General features: G+C 40.7%; 1 protein-coding gene across 3 annotated transcripts in view; it reads right to left on the bottom strand.

The window, feature by feature from the left end:
- Positions 1–1,997: 1,997 nt before the first annotated feature.
- dop1b (DOP1 leucine zipper like protein B) overlaps positions 1,998–18,808 on the bottom strand; it is a 37,351-nt gene continuing 20,540 nt past the window's right edge. For all 3 annotated transcript variants that reach the window (XM_041807740.1, XM_041807741.1, XM_041807739.1), the window contains 26 exons: positions 17,350–17,586; positions 16,953–17,263; positions 16,468–16,862; positions 15,634–15,905; positions 15,398–15,550; positions 15,158–15,258; positions 13,988–14,178; positions 12,317–13,913; positions 10,445–10,544; positions 10,145–10,336; positions 9,899–10,021; positions 9,676–9,810; positions 9,528–9,583; positions 9,333–9,437; positions 9,188–9,254; positions 8,949–9,096; positions 7,468–7,550; positions 7,266–7,375; positions 7,026–7,175; positions 6,821–6,882; positions 6,503–6,631; positions 6,260–6,396; positions 6,110–6,165; positions 5,862–6,005; positions 5,645–5,780; positions 1,998–3,163 (listed from right to left, as the gene is read on the bottom strand). In XM_041807740.1, the coding sequence (XP_041663674.1) occupies positions 2,906–3,163; positions 5,645–5,780; positions 5,862–6,005; positions 6,110–6,165; positions 6,260–6,396; positions 6,503–6,631; positions 6,821–6,882; positions 7,026–7,175; positions 7,266–7,375; positions 7,468–7,550; positions 8,949–9,096; positions 9,188–9,254; positions 9,333–9,437; positions 9,528–9,583; positions 9,676–9,810; positions 9,899–10,021; positions 10,145–10,336; positions 10,445–10,544; positions 12,317–13,913; positions 13,988–14,178; positions 15,158–15,258; positions 15,398–15,550; positions 15,634–15,905; positions 16,468–16,862; positions 16,953–17,263; positions 17,350–17,586 (5,448 nt within the window). In that variant the 3' untranslated portion in view covers positions 1,998–2,905. The remainder of the gene's footprint in view (positions 3,164–5,644; positions 5,781–5,861; positions 6,006–6,109; positions 6,166–6,259; positions 6,397–6,502; positions 6,632–6,820; positions 6,883–7,025; positions 7,176–7,265; positions 7,376–7,467; positions 7,551–8,948; positions 9,097–9,187; positions 9,255–9,332; positions 9,438–9,527; positions 9,584–9,675; positions 9,811–9,898; positions 10,022–10,144; positions 10,337–10,444; positions 10,545–12,316; positions 13,914–13,987; positions 14,179–15,157; positions 15,259–15,397; positions 15,551–15,633; positions 15,906–16,467; positions 16,863–16,952; positions 17,264–17,349; positions 17,587–18,808) is intronic.

Genomic DNA, 18,808 nt, shown 5'->3' on the forward strand with positions numbered 1-18,808 from the left:
TTTTCCGTAAATAAGCAGATGGTTCTTCTTCTTCTTTAATGACGTTTACCGGTAGTTGGATTAAACGTATCTGGCATTTCCGCCACCTATTGGTATGGGGCGTGGGTTACAACATAATGGAATATTATTTGAAAAAACAAACAAACAAAAAAACCCCTACTAATTAGTTTATCTGATATACTGAAACAAAGTCTTCTAGCACTCATTTGCAGAGTGTTGTCCCCCAGAATATCTGTTGTGTTCAAGTGTAATTTTACTTCCTTCTTTTCAATTTTACAAGCTTTAGTTTGCTCTATTTCTGACAGTAAATCCAGTCTAGATTTTGACTTTAAGGCATATTTGGGCCTAAGTGAGGACAGAACTGTACAGAACTGTATTTTTGTAAATTTACCAACAAGACAAAACTAAAATATTACATTGATTTAAGTTTTCAGGACTGTTAATCAATACTTATTGAAGCACATTTGGAAGAAATTACAGCCTCCAGTCTTTTTGAATTTGATGCAACAAGTTTGCACTCCTGAATTGGGGGATTTTCTGCCATATTCCTTTGCAAATCCTCTAAAGCTCAGTCAGGTTGGATGGGGAACATTGGTGGACAGCCATTTTCAAGTCTCTCCAAAGATGCTTAATAGAGTTCAAGTCAGGGCTCTGGCTAGGCCACTCTAGGACATTCACAGAGTTGTCCCTAAGCCACTCCTGTAATGTCTTGGCTGTGTGCTTAGGGTCATTCTCACGTTGGAAGGTGAACCCTCAGACCTGTCTGAGGTCTTGAGCACTGTGGGCCAGGTTTTCATTAAGGTAATCTCTAAACTTTGCTCCAACCCTGACCAGTCTCCAGTCTACAAGCTGAAAAGCACCCCGATGGCATGATGCTGCCACCACCATGCGTCACTGCTGGGATGGTATTGGGCAGGTGAGGACAGTGGCAGTGCCCTTAAATTTGTAAACAAAAGTTGTTTGATGGTTTCATCATACAACTCCATAAAAGCACCTTATATGGAGTTAAAGAAGTCTCTTAAGCATCACTTATGATTTACTGTAGGTATTTAGTATTTAAATCTTATGGTCCTGGAAATGCGCAGATGTACAGATTATACCCAAATGATATCCAACATAAAACCACATAAATATTGATTACTTTCTACTTTATGAGACCATTTTCTGTGGTTGTTCTCAGTTGATTCAGCACTTTACTCCAAACTTCCTTCTTGCAGCTACATCCTCCTTCTCCTCCTGATGGGGTTTCAATCAAGGGCTGCAACATTCATAGTACAATGACTGAAATGAACAATATTTTTAAAAACATATCTCACAAGTCTGGGATATCTATCAAATGGAACAAATCACTTACCTATTAAGACTCCAAAAAGACATTTTTACCTCACGTTGGAAACCTGTTATGGCTTTACTTTTACAGTTAAGATGCAGTCTCTTTGTACTGATCCATTGTATGTGTCGTGTGCTACTTTGCTTTACAATCATTGTGCCATATTATCTTAAATTTAATACTGCACCTTACACCTGGACTTTCTAGATCGTGATATGTGATGAGGGGTTTCCTTTTGTTTTTGTTTTGTCTTTTTGACTAAAAGGGACTCTACTCTTCTTTATTGTTTAATTTTACTTACATGCTTAAGTGCACAGGTGTGTATTTGTGGTTATAAGTATATGCTCTTGAGTAGGTGTGTATGGCTGCATATATACATATGTTTATGTTTGACCATTTCTTTAAATCTTTTCTCTTTTTCTTTGTTTACTCCATAAGGAATTGATTAATGTGATGGGTACTAATACTATACAGCTGGAAGAGAAGGACATGTCTATATTGTACTGTTGTTGATTGAAAAATAAATAAAAAGTAAGTTCCAAAAGAAAAAACATATCTCACCATATTGGCTTCCTCTGATGGTGATGGTGCACAATTTGTAAGTTTGAGGTCCCTTAGCAATTTATTTCCAACAAACATGTAGAAAAACAAGCATCAAACCAGAGTATTTAAGCTTTACGTTTAATATGAGTCATCCTTCTTTTAATTAAAACATGACATGGTCCTTTAAACATCCAAAATAAATTACTCAAACATTCAGCTCTGTGGAAAAAGAACAACACATGGGCAGTCATAAAAACCGTCAGTGAACAATGACAAAGAAAGGCAGTTTCCCTTGAACACCAAAAATGGCAAGCATCAATTTAAGCGAGGTCCCTGACAATATTACAGAGGGGCAAACACAAACAACATTAGCAACCAACTCATGAAACTTCTATACAGCTTACTTAAAGCCTCATCAAGTCCCAAACCGATGTATCCAACAATATTCTAAGAGTATCTCTAAAACGGACAGTCTTTACATTCTCGGTCAGAAAGATGCAGGTGGAAGAGGCCGAGGTTAACCCGAACATTGACAGCTTAATGAGGTTCTTCACAGTAGATCTGTAACTTGGTATCAAACTAAAATACACTTACTACAACTCCTGTTATTACAAAGTGCATACCTAATCATAATTTTCAGTATTAAGTTGAATTTAGTTGAGATAATAACTGTTTCAGCTGTACCAGATTTTAGCCCAGAACCATCGAAGTGACAAAGGAAAAATAATACAAAAACTATGTGTTAATATTTGGCAATGCTCATACTTGAGATAGAAGGAGAATTAAACTGAAATGAATACTTGCATCTTATATTTTCCGCAAAGCTTCCCTTCAATTTCCAAAACAGATTCAGTGAGAGAGCACCTCAGAGGTGGATATTTTATGGAGGTAAGACAAGTTAAAATGTTACATAAAAACAGAACAAAACATTTCCTTTTGTTTTAGTCGATGACATTATCACCACTTGTGCCATTGATGTCACTGCAGGTCAAAGAGCTTTAAATGAGGATTTAGTTCATGAAAGCATCATGCTTAACTCTCCAAAGAGTCCAGGAACTCTTCTTCAGTGATTTTTTCCAGCCTCTTCAGGACAACTTCTGAACTGGATGCTGGGTAGTCTGCTACTGGGAAGTGGTGCATGGAGTCGCTGTAGGGTGGAGGGCCCTGGAAGGAGCAGCAGAGGATGCGAAGGAAAGGCAACAGCTGGGTGATGGAGGACAGAGAGCACTGTGTGAGGAGGGGGAACTCCAGATACTCGGTGGAAGATTCCTCACTCAGCCCGTTCAGAGTCTGGGCCATGGGAGATCAGAGAGAGAAAGATGGACAAGTGTGTAACTTTGAGATGTTGCTGGTGATTAAAACCTCACTAATTCACTGTCTCTTACTTACTTAAACAGCCAAACAGGCCCCTGAAAAACACAGTGAAAAGGCCCTCCACAGCTGTGATTTATTGATGATAACAATATATGTATTTTGGATTAGTAACACTGGTGCTAGTGTCCTGGCTAATAGTTCATTTTGCAGCTGAAAAGTGTGTCAAACTATTATTGGGTTTCTGATGTTGGAATTATTTATTCATGCTACTTTCAAACCTGTTTACTCCACTTTTTCCTACCAATTTTACAACTTTTATGTCATTTTTTTCTCTATATTTTGCTACTCTTAACCAAATTTTGTCACTTTTCACAATTTTTTGCCAACTATGATTTGGGTTTTTTTTGGCTTTTTTTTTGCACTTTTGACCCATTTTCACAACTTTTCACCGTTTTACCAATTTTTGCTACTTTATCCCATTATTGGCCCTTTTCACCCATTTTTTTTCTCATCATATTTTGCTGCTTTTAACCCAATTCTGCCCCTTTTCACCATTTTTTTGCCAAATTTGATACATTTTTCGTTAATTTAAGCCATTTTTCACAACTTCTTTTAGCTGCTTTGAACTCATTTAAGTTATTTTTCACACGTTTCTGCCACTTTTCCTCTTGTTAACTTGTTTTTGCCACTTTTCACCCCCTTGGTCACTTTTTGCTACTTTTCACCTATTTTTGCTATTTTTTTTGCTCTTTTTGCCAGTTTCTTGCTATTTTTAATCCCTTTTCCACTTTCACCCCCTTTTTGCCACTTCCAAAGTATAAACAGTTTATTAAATGTCGAACCAGAGAGGGAAGTGTTTTGAATCACTACAGTTGTGGCAGCGCATATCACGCCGTTCCCCTCGTTGCACTGGGCCACTCAAATTTCCAGGACCTGCACGCCTCCAGGACTCTAAGGCATGCAGGTAAATTGCGGCCGACCCCTCTCACCCCAGACTTTTTGCATCTTTGTACATATTCTTTGTGATGTTTATATTGTACTTTGTATTTTCATTTTACTACGATTTATATATATATATATATATATATATATATATATATATATATATATATACACAGTATATATAATATATTCTTTTCTCCGGTAAACATCCATTAAAGTCTAATCTTTTAATATTTTATATTTTTTCTTCTTTTTAATCAGCTTAATAATACTTTTATTCTTCCTCCACGTTACTTGTTTTGCACCAAACACCAAGTCAAATTCCTTGTATGTGAAAATGTACTTGGCAATAAAATCTGATCCTAATTCTTATCACAATTGTTCAAATCATTTCCATTAAAATTGTCTCAGTTTTCTCTACTTTATTTTCTGGCATCCTGACATTTGTACACATATTGGAGAAGCTATGAAGTCCGACATTACTTTTCTAATCTTTAAGAAAAGTTCATTAACATCACTCCCTCCAAAAAAGATAATTCTGAAAGCTCTCCTCTTTATCCCCCCTTATGGGGAGCCTTGTCCCGGGGGTATTTGGAAAATAGACACAATATTGCTTCAATTACCGTCACGAGGATGGTGCTGTGTAATGTGTTTATAATAAATGTCTTAAGTAAGTGTCGCCTTTTCCACATCAGTGATAAGAAACAAACTGAAGTTTATTGTCAGTAACCATCCATGCTGCAGCAGGAACTACCAAAAACATCAACAGTTTTATAAACATTTAAACTTATATTAACTCCTTTTATGGGATATGTAGATTAAGGTAATTTGTTGTTATTTTGGGCACTTTTTTATCAGCTTCCTGCAGAAACAAGACTGACAGCTGCATCACGCTGCAGCAGCAGGCTCTTTATTCTCCACCTCCTAAAAATTACATGCTTACAATAACTGCACAAAAAGGGTGATTTTAATTCAAACTGTGTTTCTTTCAGCAAAAATCAGAAAAGGAAGAAGAAGAAATCACGCACGTATCTGAGGCCCTTTGTTCCATCAGCTCTTGGCTTTTTTAATAAGGTGTGGCACTGCTGTGACCACACCTAATAAATATTATGGACTGTTACACTTACTTTTTATAGCTCATTGCCTATTTATCATGATAAAATCCATGGGAGTTCTACTATTAACTGCATGTATTTATGTGTTTTTTATGATGTGTATAGCCAACGTGGACTTCTCTTGTAAATAAAATTTCCCCTTAGGGATGATAAAGACTTTCTAATCTAATCTAATCTAAAATAGAGTCCCAGCCAGAACTACATTTCACTGATATTAACATATATCTGCTGTAGTGGACAATCACTCTCCTTATAAAGCCATCAATATAAAAGTCTACAAAAGTAAGGACAGTTTAATGTATTTATGATGTGTTTGGGTCAAAAATGCTGCCTTTTGCGAAAAAAAAATTAGGAGTTTTGTGCACTGATTATACAGGTTTGTAATCAAACCTGAGCTCACCCCAAATCGCTGCTGTATTCCTTCCAGTATCTTGACAACATGAGGGATGCACTCCTGCTCGCCTTCTATCAGTGCTGTCTCTACAGGGCCACTGTACCGATCCACATCCACCTCAGGGACAAAGGCCCAACGATACCTGAAAAAGGAAAGGATAGATACTTTTTTAATGCTACACCACAAATTACAAGCAGACACTCAGCCTGTTAGTTAATCTTACATCTGAAAGAGTGGAATCTTCTCTGGAGGAAAAGCCAGTGAGGTGTCCAGAAACTTGCAGGCAGACAGGTACATGTCCAGCTCAGCCTGAGTGAAATTTACTGGTCCATTTCTGTCTAGTGCACTGCGCACCACTTTAGCCAGCCTAAATAGTACAAAAGATCACAGGAAAGACAAGTTATAGTCCAAGTAAAAAGTGCATTAAAATATGCATGAAACATGATTTTATGAGTGAAGTAACCATCTCACTTTGAGACGTCTTTTTCTGTCTGTAGAGTTTTCTCTAGACGTGTGAATGTCCGAATCTGTAAAACCCATAACATTAAAATGAGTTAAAAAAACAGTTGAACAGTACTGGTGTTGTGTTTGAAACCAGACTATCATAAGATGGGTTCTCACCAGTTCAGTGACCATGATCGGCCAAAGAGATGTGAGATGTTGCGATGAGATCCTCAACAAGAGAACCCGAAACATCAGGAACATCTGGGCTGAAACAGCAGGGCTCGGGTTCAGACGCAAAGTCTCAGTGAGTCGCTCTGAAAGAAGGAATGGCGAGATTTAATATGAACGGGGTCAGTTAAAACTTCTGGTTTCCATCTAAGCTGAATATTTACATAAAAAAAGAATGATCAAAAAGAATACCTTGGATGAGGGGCAGATACAGATGATACTGATCCTGTTCTCCGCTAAACATGGCAAACGCCTGGCGCTTCAGCAGCATGGGTTTCTGGTCTACATTAGCAAAAAGCTTCAGGGAGCTGCTCTGCATACCTGCAGCACAAATAAACACAGGTCTGTGACTGCAAATCACCAAAATCTTTTCTACTGCACTCATTTGCAACTAAATGTGTTTAATCTAGCTGTGTAAATCACACATTCTTCTTCTGCATAGTTACCATCTCCTCTTTAGATAACAATTGTGTCTTTACACCAGCATAAACCTTTAGAGGCTGTACTCACTCATGAGGTCTTTGAACATCGTCTTCTCATGAGTCAGCAGATGGTCAACGATGGACTTCCAACTATAGAGAACAAACAGAAGTCAAGCAGAGGACATTCAACTTATGTGATCACTGATTTATTAGGATGATAAAGATTAACAGTTTGAGCACAGAACATGAAGCTGACATGTCTGAATGTTTTTCTTCCAAAAAATAAAGCCCACCTGGGGGCACAGGAAGTTTCCATGGTGAAGAAGAGGGGGTCCATGAAGAGCTCGAACACTTCTTTCTTCCAGGCCCTTTTGGTGTAAGCATACCCACTCAAGCTGCTCAGCAGCTGAGAACCTGCCTCAAAGCTGGGCATGTTGTAGGCACTAGAAAAAGGAAAGCCCACGTTAAAGACAGTCCATGTAGACCAAACCTGCACGACTTATTTCTACACATAGCTTTGAATCAGTAATTACCTGTGGTTCTTCAGGTAGGGGAAAACGTAGTACATGAGCCGAGAAATCAGAGGAACAGCTTTCTCCTTCTCATCACTGCGGTAAACCATGTCCAGAAGTGGTGCCAACACCTACGCAATAATCAAATGTGTTAAAAAGCAAGCAAACATGCATATATCCACTCATCCATTACCTAACAAAGTATAAAATCTTAAAAACCTACCTCAGCCAGGAGGACTAGTGCTTGCACGCTGTAAACTGAGGGAGCCGATGAGGAAACCATGGCATTAGCCTGAGCCATTGACTCTGACGAGAACATACAAAGAGAAATTAGAATGAGATCATTTTTTACTGTTATGACTTTCCACTAACTGTCACTGGGTGCAAGTACCTTCACACATGGAATGGATGGCAATAGGGATAAGAATGTTGATGCTCAAGTTTCCCCTGACTATAACTTTATTGTGATTAGAGCATTTAAAAAACCAGCATCATGAGTCAAATGCATCTAAGGTAGTTCATGAAATGGCCCCAGACAGAATCAAAGGTCCATCAGGATGGTATAAATGTAGGAAAGTAATGTCTGATTATGCTCAAACCTGCCAAATGTGACTGTGGTTTATGTCCTGTTAGATATGAAGCTCTGTGCTGAGAAAAACTATCACACATTGAATAGTTGATTCCTCTATTAAAGCCGCTGAAGAATCACACCACAACCCCCTCAATATATGACCCTCGTCTATTTCCCAGCTTTCCTGTCTTCCCCCAGCTCAGGATTTAATTGCGCACTTCCATTAGGCTATCCGTACCGTGCCTGGGCATGTTTGAGCCTAAAGTCCGGTACGTTTGACCAGTGTGAGTGCATTTGTTCCGTGCTTGGGTGCGGCACACTTCATGGCCTCAGCACTGAAGGACGATGTGCGAATGCAAATGAAGCACCACCACCCAAGTGCTAGGATGTGATGTAACATGAAGTAACATCAGAAGGTGCTTCAGAGCAAGCGCTCACCAGACAAAGAGAGAGATGGCAAGATTTTTCTCTAGAGAGATGGAGAGTGAGGTATATATTTTGTTTCATTGTATTTCAAGCGGGCAAGTGTGTGCCTGGGTTAATCTCAAGGGGTGATTTAAACTCTCATTATTATAAAATTACAATGCCAAACTATTAACCACTGAATTAATTTACCTATGACTCTATTTCATGTCATCAAGAAGTGAAATTGTGGTCTTGGTCTCTTGGTATGGATGGCCTAGTGTGAGTGTGCCCTAAGTAGCCTTTTGCCTCTCTGTACCAGACATGTATTAGAACGAATTAATTTCACGCTTTTACTGACATTATCAGAGGAGCAGGACAGAGCCAAAGCACAAAGGCTTTCCATTCATATGAACATCACAGTGATCAAGGATTCAAGTCTAATCCTCTCCCATAGACATAAATACAGCTAGTTTTGACCCTCTTTTATCTAGACTTTTTCTTGTTAGCTTGCTAGTAAAAATTTCTGCCTGTCCTTTTTATGTCATGTCATGCCTCTTTGGATCTCATCCCCACTCCTGACAGGAAAAACTTCCTGCTGTGAGGAACTTGAATAAGTAGCTCAGGTAGATCTCAGGGGCAGCATGAATGGAAACATCACTAAAATTGTTTCCCAAATGTTTCAAGCCGTAACAAAAATAAATGCACACATAGTTATCCACAACTCTTACCTTCAATGTCTGCATCGTCTCCATCCTCTGCTTCTGCACACACCTGTGGCTGAACTTTGACTTCAAGGCTGCGGCTGAGCCAGCTGGTCTGTTCCAGAGAGGACCCCGCGATCCCACCCACTGCCTCGAGGATCCGCTGAGTCACCTCCTGCATGATAACATCCCACTTCAATATCTCTGCTGAGTCTAAAAACCACTGGCTGCTTTTTCAGTCACAATTAGAGCTGCACACATCATACCTGCAGATCTTTTGAGTCCTTCTTATTGTCCAGGTTTGGGAGCCGATTGACAAAGTCATTGAGGATTCTGAAATAAAGAAGCCATCAATAAATTAATGATTCTAACAAAGACACATGTAAGGAGCTGTGTTAAAAACACACTGACCCCAGCAGTAAGAAGTGTCCAGGTGGGGCTAAGTTGAGCTGAACAGACTCCCGTAAAAGGCTGAGGAGAGGAGCAACATTTTCCTGCAGAGCTTGAGCTGAAACACTGCACACAGAAACAGAAATTGTTGAACAGGTGAGCATGTGTAGTAAAGTCTTATTAATACTAAAGTGTGATCTTGTTTTTTGTAAATACCTCTGGATATAAGCAAAGCTGAACTGCAGCATGGGAATATCTACCAGAGTTGCTTTCTTAAGGAGAGAAGGGTTAAAACGTTACATAAATGAAGGAGACCTTACTTAAGAAACTTTCAGTTTTATAGCATGTATTCATGTCTGTGTACCTGTTCTCCTTTGATCTGATGAGGTTTTTTCACCACCTCCTTGACCAGCTGCAGGATGGTGTCTGTGTGCAATGTGTGCAGCGATTTCACCAAATCCACAATGGTAAGTCGAGATTCACTAGCAACTGGTAAGACCTGTAGAAAATTAATTGTTATAATGGCGAGAAGTGCTCAAAAGTCTCAATGAGACTGATTTGACTTCTTGTACATAGTGCATTCTTACTTTGTTTTTATGCCTCCTTTTACTCTTTCTTTTGCTCCACACCGCTCCAAGTGAAGCCATAAGCTGGACCCCATACTGAAGAGTTAGAGGAACCAGGAACTCCAGAATCCGCTGCCGTAGGATCTAAATGTGCACAAAAATTATAAGCCTTCTAAGAGTTGTGCCCTAAAACATAAATAACATAAACCTGTCATTACTAATGTTTAAGGTGGCATAAAGAAGCAAAACAGTATTTATGTAAGACACCTTTGTGCTTTTAAAGTAGACGGAGGTAGAGGAGTGTCTGCTGCTCTGAGCAGAGTCAGACGCACGCCTCTGAAGCTCCTCCCTCATGACCACACCCCATAACAACGCCATACTACTGAGCATGTGTGGCAGTTCTTCAACAACAGCGTTGCGTGCATTACGGACATCCACGGGATCACAAGCAACCAAGGACTGATAGAGAGAGAAAGAGGGAGGGGGAAGAAAAACATGGACATCTGCATCATCACAGTAATATGATGCATAATGTTGTGTCTCTGTATGTAAATGCACGTTTCTTACCCTCTTGTTGTCGAGCAGACAGTGGTGTGTGATGGAAGTCAAGCCTTCTAGCAGAGTCAGAGGATAGTCAGGGGCAATGTTTTCTCTCCTACCACTCAAACTGTTCAAAAAAGAAACATATATCAACAAATTCATTTAAATTCTCAATGAGGATTTTTGGCTATGAAATTTGGCCTTAATCATAAAGATAAAAGTATGAGCCTAACTATTAACACAGATTTTTCTCTTCAATCAAGAAATTAAATATTTTTTGTTTTTGTTCCATTATTGTGCATGCAAGATTATTAATTTATATTATTATTCAATTAAACGCCCAGCATCATATCTATATGATTTTAATATGTAGGATTTCTAGGATACTTAGGCCAGCCACACAGTACAGGATTTTAAGCCTTATTTTAGGCAAGATTTTCCTCTCCTGATGATTGTGGGGGCGTATCCCAAGTGGAGCCTTTGAAGCAATTATTTGACTGAATAATCCTCACGTGTGTGGTGTCACCATGATTATTCTGCTGTTCCTAGGTTTTCTAGGTCGTAGTGCCTCCGACGGAGTATCCATAACAACCAATGAAAGCAAACAGACCAAGCAGCATCAGAAGCTGTCATACCAGGATCTCATCCTTACTCTTTTCCCTGTTTTACGATTTTTGCTGCACCTGTAGCACATGCCAGGGCTGCCTGTCGTGAAGGGACAGCAATAGGTTGTCCACACACATCCTTGTTTATGTTTTTTTTTTTTTTTCTAAAGTCACAAGCTCACGTGAGGTCATAGGCAGGTCGGCAGATGCGTTCAGAGGATTAATGATGAAAAATTGTTTGTAATTTTCCTGATGTCTGTGGTCTCCCACGTTTTAAATCATTCCAGATTTAAAAATCATCTAGTGTGTGGCCAGCCTTAGTCATTGTAAATTGACTGCTTGCAGCCCACCTATAGTACCTCTGCTTCCCACCAGTAGGCCCCAGCCATTACATTTAGTATTGTGCTGATTGTAAGACAAACATGTAACAATATAGAAAAGATAATTTTGCTAGTATTTCTCAATGTAGTATGCCAATTAAGTTTTCTTAGAGTGTTTTGAGATTAGATTAAGAGGGAAAAAAAGACATTGGATTGAGACCACAAAGCAGCAGGCAATGGAGGTAGGGTTGCATATTGTTTGGGGTCTTTTCCGATACTGATGCTAAATTAATACCTTTTCTATGGTGCCAAGCAATCAGCTATTTTCATCTTTATAATCTCTAAAATACGAATTTTGGTAAATGTAAATTTACATCTTTTAAGACAAAAAAGCCATTTTTTAAACTTTTATTTTTATTTTTATATTTCTTATAGTTGTCATAATAATTAATAGTTTACTGACAGATCTTTTGGCAATAACAAGTGTATGTAGGCCTATTATGTTGGGATTTTTCAGTTAAAACAATCAAAATTTCTGTTTAATTTTCCAACTGGATCCTAGTGAGCCTTAGCTTTTCTTAGATAAGAGGATGGGCCAAAGAAAAAAAGGTTGGGAACCACTGATCAAGAAGTACTAATTTACCAGTTTTGCACTGCAGTTAAAAGTAGAACAGCCAAGACTTTATATTCTTGCATTATATTACTTTTCAAAAGCTTTAATTTTCACTAAATTGATATACAACTTTAAATTTTTTCAGACCCTGCAGACATCCTGGGTTGCTCCAACATCCAAGTACAAAACAACATAAAATACAAGTGAAATGCAAAAAAAAGATATAAAGTATTAAAAGGACAGGGCTTGTATTCAGAGAAACTGTGCCTAAAAAGACAAAAAAAGAGGTATTGGGAATGGTAGGAAAAATTAAACTTGTCATATCCTCATTGAATTCTGTTTTCAGTAGCGGCTGATGTACCTCTGATTTGTCTTTCCTCCATCATGTTCGTAAAGCTTGACCAGCTCGTCCAGATTCCTGCAGATCTGACTGATGAGGGGCGCCACAATAATGCCCAACGAGCGACCCAAGTATGGCAGGGAGGAAACCAGCAGTGACACCCAGTGGGGATGCATGGCATAGCCGTACTGTGGCTGCAGAGCTCTGGCTGCAGCAGAAACAAACATCCCCTGGGCTGTGATGGGATGACTTTGGACGTACTGTGCTGCCTTGATGGACTGCTGAAAAAGGACTGCGGTTTGCCACTCTCGAGCAAGTGGGGTGCTGGCTGTTGGGGTTTCGCGAGGCTCTCCAGACTGGCCTGAAGCTCCACCTGACCCTGCTGCTGAGATGGCTCCCCCTGGCCAAATGTGATACTCTAAGACTATAAGAGCCTGGAGAAGTTTGAGTAATTCCATCTGTAAAGTGAACTGTTCCTGCCCTCCTCCTGATCCCACATTTACCAGACTCTCCTCTGACAGGCCGCCCTGCTCATCCAGCACCTCCACACCTTTAGGGGGCCCCTTGTCTGTTCCCTTTTGGCTGATGTACATGGAGGCAGAGAGCGTGAGCAGAGCATACTGCTGCACTTTACATCCTGAGAGGAGCCTGCGGATGGGGTCCAGATTGGCCCCGTTGCCCTGATGTCCACGCACCATGCAGCAGAGCTGGTTCACAATGTGGGTCAGAACCTCCACACTCTTCACCTGAACCTCCCTGTTCCCCTGCAGGTCCAGAGGACCAAGACTCAGATAAGAAGGGTATTGAGAGCGCAGGAATCGCAGACACAAGGACACCAGCAGTTCGATGAGCAGGGATGGGGGAAAAGATGGCGAGGAGGAAGGAGAGAGAAGGGCGCCGTAGAAGCCTTTACCATCTTGAGCCTGTTGGTGGCGCTGCAGGAGGTTTGAGACCAGGTTCAAATGTGCTGCAGAGCTGGTGTCTAGAGAGGTGGAGGAGAGAGCGTCTACCAGGGGGCACTCAGCGCTGCTCCTCAGAAGACTGTCAAGAAGTGCTAATCCCTGTAAAAGGTGGCGCCAGCCGCCCGCCGCAGGATACAGTAGCATGTGGCGGAACAGCGAATCGATCGCCTCCCTCCTCTCACGCTCTTGTTTCAGCAGACGAGACCTAGCAATGGCCTCCAGCTCTAAATCCTCCTCATCCTCACTTGACAGTGAATCAGAAGCTTGTGTGCGCTCTGACTCAGCCCTCCGCAGGCCGTTGACCACACTTCCTTCCTCTGTGCTTCGGTAGGGGGTGGAGCCTGAGCTGGAGTTTTCATTGGATACCTGGGCTCCACTGGTATCAGCTGACTCAGTGTGCTCACTCTCAGCTTCCTCCTCCTCCTCCTCCTCTTGTTTATTCTCCTCTTCAGTCTCTTCACTCTCACTCCTAGAAATGGCTAAAGTGTCCGGTGTTTGAGATGCCTCAGCGCCACTATCCAGCTCTGCCCACAGAGCCTCTCGGTCCACAATGTTCATGAGATTTAAGGTGGTGACTTCTGTTGCCATAGAATCTGCACATGTTCCAGACGTTTTGGTGGAGCTTCGGCTTCTGTTACCTTGAACTTTCAGGTCACCTTAAAGAAAAAAAACAACTGTTATTGTATTCAATGACAAATTATATGTAACACATGCTGACAGACAGTCTTACCAGCAGAGAGGCTTTGTTTGACGCTCTGAATGGAGCAGCGCTGAGTGGACGGGTGAAGCAGCAGCAGAAGAATCGGCTCAAGGATTCGAATCACGTCATTAAGAGAAAGAGCCCTGACCAGCCAGCACTGAGCAGCTGCGCTTATTGAGCCATCTGTACAGCTAAGACTGTCCACGACAACGCAGAGAGACCTGAGAGAGGCACACAGATTTAGAAAACACTGAAAGAAATTTGCTAAAAAGAGGGGTTACTTACTCTTTGGAGTTTTCTTTTATCTTTTGTTTAATCCTGGGGTGTCCAAACTTTTTCCATTGAGGGCCACATACAGAAATATATAAGGATAGGAGGGCACTTTTATATATTTAACCTCGATATTAAAGTTTGTAAAACCAATCTAGTGTTGGTCAAGATAATCAGTGATTGGGTATGCTTAAATGGCTAGTTGATGGCTGACAATGCAAATGGCCAATCACTTTAAGGATTTTGGGGAGGCCAACTAGATTTCAGGGGGCCCTATTCAGTTCTGGCTACCACTGGCCCTGCCCTGGAACAGCAATGGTGCGGCTATTTGCTGCTGTGATCCATTAGGGCATTATAAATCAAAATATCTTATTATATTGGTTGCCATTATTTTTACTATTTATACTGTTGTCTCAATTTAGTCTTAAAAAACAGTTAGAAATCCTTGTCAAAATGTTTGTTTACAGTATAAGCGTGGTAGCACTGCCTTGTGCTGAAACTAAGAATATTAATAATAATACAGTGTAGCACAAGCTTCATGCTCTTATTGAGGGACATATTTAATGAAATTTAAGGAATTTTTGGGGGGCCAATCAAAAATGAGCGACAGGCTACATTTGGCCCCTGGGCCATAGTTTGGACACCCCTGGTTTAATCCATGAGGCTGTGGTTCTCTGTATAAACTCATCTGTTTCAGGGTGTCATATTCTGATTGAGAATAACTGATTTTGAGCATTTAAGTAGCTCATGAAAATACTACACATCTCACCTGTATACTATACAGCATGAGTATGACTCTATATGAATGTGAATGGGTGGAAAAACACATTTTTTTTGGCTGTTATGAAGGGCACTGTTTCCAAATGATTTGTTGCTGTATCCGACTGGTGAGGACTAGAAGTATATTTTCTTAAAAACAGATGTACCAACCTGTCAAAGGAACGATTGAGAGACATGGTCCTGTTGTTCTGGATCTCTCTAGTAAGGTGCCACAGTACTGTGAAGCGATGTAGTGCTTCCAACCTGACAGACTAGGGGAGACAAACACAACAAAGCATGCCTTCTGAGTTCCCTTTCTCCATCCTAAATATTGTGACACTAGTAAAGGATTCCCAGAGAACCTAAATGTGCTAACACATTGTGCTTCATCATCTATGCAGCGATATTCACCTTGTCCTTGTGCAACAGCGCCTGGCAAATGATGTCTTCACAGATGGATGCTGACGGAGCCAAACAGTGAAGTCTGTAAAAGAGTTCCACACAGGAAATGTGCTGCTCTCTGCGCTCTGTGTCCAACTGACTCCACAAAACCCGGGACACCCTCTGAATCACAGGAAAAAAAAAAGGCAAAACATTTTAACTATAGCTCACAATTAACAACAGTATTTTCAGTTTTATTAGCGGACCTGAAAGAAATCCGTGCCCTCTTCTATGGCGCGAAGCACAGCTGGGTAGATGGGGGGCACAGTGACCATTTGGAGACACCCACTCAGAGGGTTGGAGTCTGATGTCTGGTAGCGTCTGTGTTTGTCCTCAATCACTAGTGCTAAGGACTGGGAGTGGTTGATGAGTTCTAGCAGAGAGGCCACTGCTGTGTGCTGGATGTTGTAGTCCCTGGAGAGGCAGCAGAGGGTCATCAAGGACCTCAACCACACGGGAAGGCTGTCTACATCAGAGCCTGGGGAGACAAATACAATTTAAGTACATATGTATAAGTTAAAGTAGCACTACACCAGTTTATACTTAAGTAGATTTCAACTTGGTGAATTTGTAGAAAAAAAAAATATATATTTTTTTAAATTCTGCCAAATTTACAAATATATTACCCAGAATTCCACCATAATGACAAAAAATCCTCAAAACACCCAACCCAATTCTCTGAAATGTCAATGAAAATTCAAAAAAATTCCAATGCAAACCACCAAACGAAATCCCCCAAAATTTAAAACTAATGTACCAAATTTAATTTCAAATCAAATTTCCCCGCAAAACTCCCATGAAACTTGTAAAATACACAAACATATCCCCAAAATTTATGTGGAAATGGGAATTTCAATGAACATTTTGGACTATTATTTCATAAAATATTACTATGTTGTAGGTAAATGAAAATGTATTGTTCTTATATTTACATGCAGACTCTTAGGAGGTTAAAGGAGATCAGAAGATCAACAATCCTCCAGCCGAGAAGGTGGAAACATCTTTAAAAAAACTTAACTGGACTTCAAATGTGTGCTGACCTGTGTTCCCAAACATGTCTGTGTGCAGAGCCAGAGTCTCCTCTTCACTCAGGTAGACGGGGAAGGTGGTGCACTCCAGTAGCAGGTGGCAAGTGGCGGTGAAAGCCTGACGACAGCTCTCGGAGATCTCTGCCTTGCCTCTGGGCATGTAGCCAGCTGCCCAGTTGAGACACCCTTTCTCCTTCTTCTTCTCAATGGGTGCTACTGAAGGCTGGTTGTCAGATGAAGAGCAGGGTTTCAGTTTGGATGGAGTGAACAGTTCTGTGAGCTTGTCTTTTATTTCCCGTCCCTCTATGGCTGGGAGTGAAGTCTTCTGATCCATGAGGGCAGCAGCAACGTCAGGTTGAGGTACTTCCTCCGGTCCTCTGACATCTTCCACCTGGACCAACAAATACCTGAAACACAGGAGAAGTAAGCTATTTAGAAGATGTAAAGAGAAGTTCAGTGAGCTGTACAGTGAGTCTGATGACATCTTAGCATCTTACCGGGTTGTAATGAAGGCCAGGATGTCTTGAAGACACTGGGTCATGGAGTCTACACTTCCTCCCCTCCTCCAGACTCCTTCACCTTCCTTACACATTCCATTTTCCCCGGCTGCTTGTCCCAAACCTGGTGGGAGTTGCTGCTCCGAGGGAGAAGCACTGATACCCAATCCACTGTCTTCAGACCTCAGAGTGGGATAAATGCCACCTGCAGGAGCTCCCTCATCTTCTCCATCTCTGTTCAGCTCTTCATCCCCATAGTGACCATTCACCTGACCAACAGCACCATCTATCATAGCTTCATTCTCCGTGACCTAAAGAAGAAAGGACAGGAAAATCCAGAGTCAAAGAAATCATTTAAAAAAGAAATTGCACAAGCACAGAGAGCAGAATGCCTCACCTCAGTCTTGGTGCTTTCCTCCTCAGGTAGCTGCGTCTCCATGTCGTCTATGTGTGCTCCCGCCTCTATGTCCATGTAAGCCATAGGCATCTGGATCTTACTCAGGACCTTAAAGCAGGCTCGCAGACCCTGTGTGACATCCTCCAGACTAACAGAGTGTATGTGGCTTGACAGGGTCCGCAGCATGGTGCCCAGCATCTCAGGGAGGAACTGGGACTGGATGTCTGTGTGGAGCTCCTGTGGGAGAAAAAACGGGACACGAGGGGATAAAACCTCAGAAATATAGAGAGAAGCCAGCCCATTCTCTCCATGGCAGGCGGTGGAGAGAAGCTAATATTGGGGTAATTTGAGCACATTTTTTGTTTCCTGAAAGCTGAGAGGATTTAAAGTTGACAGATTGCTTCTAAAAATATTTGACTCATCTTTTATCAAGTCCGTTTTAACCTTTGCAATGATCTATTGGTTTGGTAATCTCAGAAAGTTTTTTCACGCCGACTTGATTGATCTTGGTTGTGTTTTTATGTAAGGGCCACTCAGAAGGCGAAGGCCATCCTGGGAGACCCTCATCACCCTCTGCATGCAGAGTTTAGACTTCTGCCATCAGGGAGGAGATTTACTTAAGCCAGGAGGGTCAAATCTAACAGATACTTGAAGTCATTTATTCCATCAACTGTCGGGTTTTGCCACTACATGTTCACATGGAATTGTGTAACTTTTGATTGTTGGACTGTTTGCATTGTGTTGATCTCACTGCCTATCTATAATGATGAAATCCACGGGAGTTATGTATAACTTGCATGTATTTATCATGGCTGAACAATTTGGGAAAATATTATATTTGCGATATTTTTCCCCAATATTGCGATTTAAAGCACGATTATTTTTTAAGTTCCTCGTCTTGTGCATTTGTAAACATACAAGAAATAAATCATTTTGTTTTACAATAACACAATGTTTGGTAGAATATAGAAAGACTAAACAATTTAATTGTGATCATTTTGAGTCATCGTTGACAGGAATAACTATTTATTTACACTATTTATTTAGGATGGAGGAAGGGAACTCAGAAGGCATGCTTAACTACTGTAGCATCTCTGCTGCAAAACATTTATTCAAATGGTATTTTTACATACATTTCAGGTCAAAGAAATATTGCAACTTCTGCGATTTGAAAATTGCAGTGTGTAATATTGCGATTTAATCTAAAATTCGATTACTTGCCCAGCCCTAGTATTTATGTATTTTGAAGTTGTGTATGGAATGTGTGAACTTCTGTTGCAAACCAAATTGCCCCTCTTGGACAAAAAGATTTATCTTATCTTAAAAATTACTCCATGATTTCCGGAGAGGTCTTAACAAAGGACTTAAGTTACCTAGCAACAAGGTGATTTTATTTTATTTGACAGTCTATTTCATAGAAAGTTGTCTGACACCAAGGATTAGATAAACAATTGCTTAA

This window comes from Cheilinus undulatus, linkage group 15 (assembly GCF_018320785.1).
Source record: "Cheilinus undulatus linkage group 15, ASM1832078v1, whole genome shotgun sequence".
NCBI classification, from domain to species: domain Eukaryota; kingdom Metazoa; phylum Chordata; class Actinopteri; order Labriformes; family Labridae; genus Cheilinus; species Cheilinus undulatus.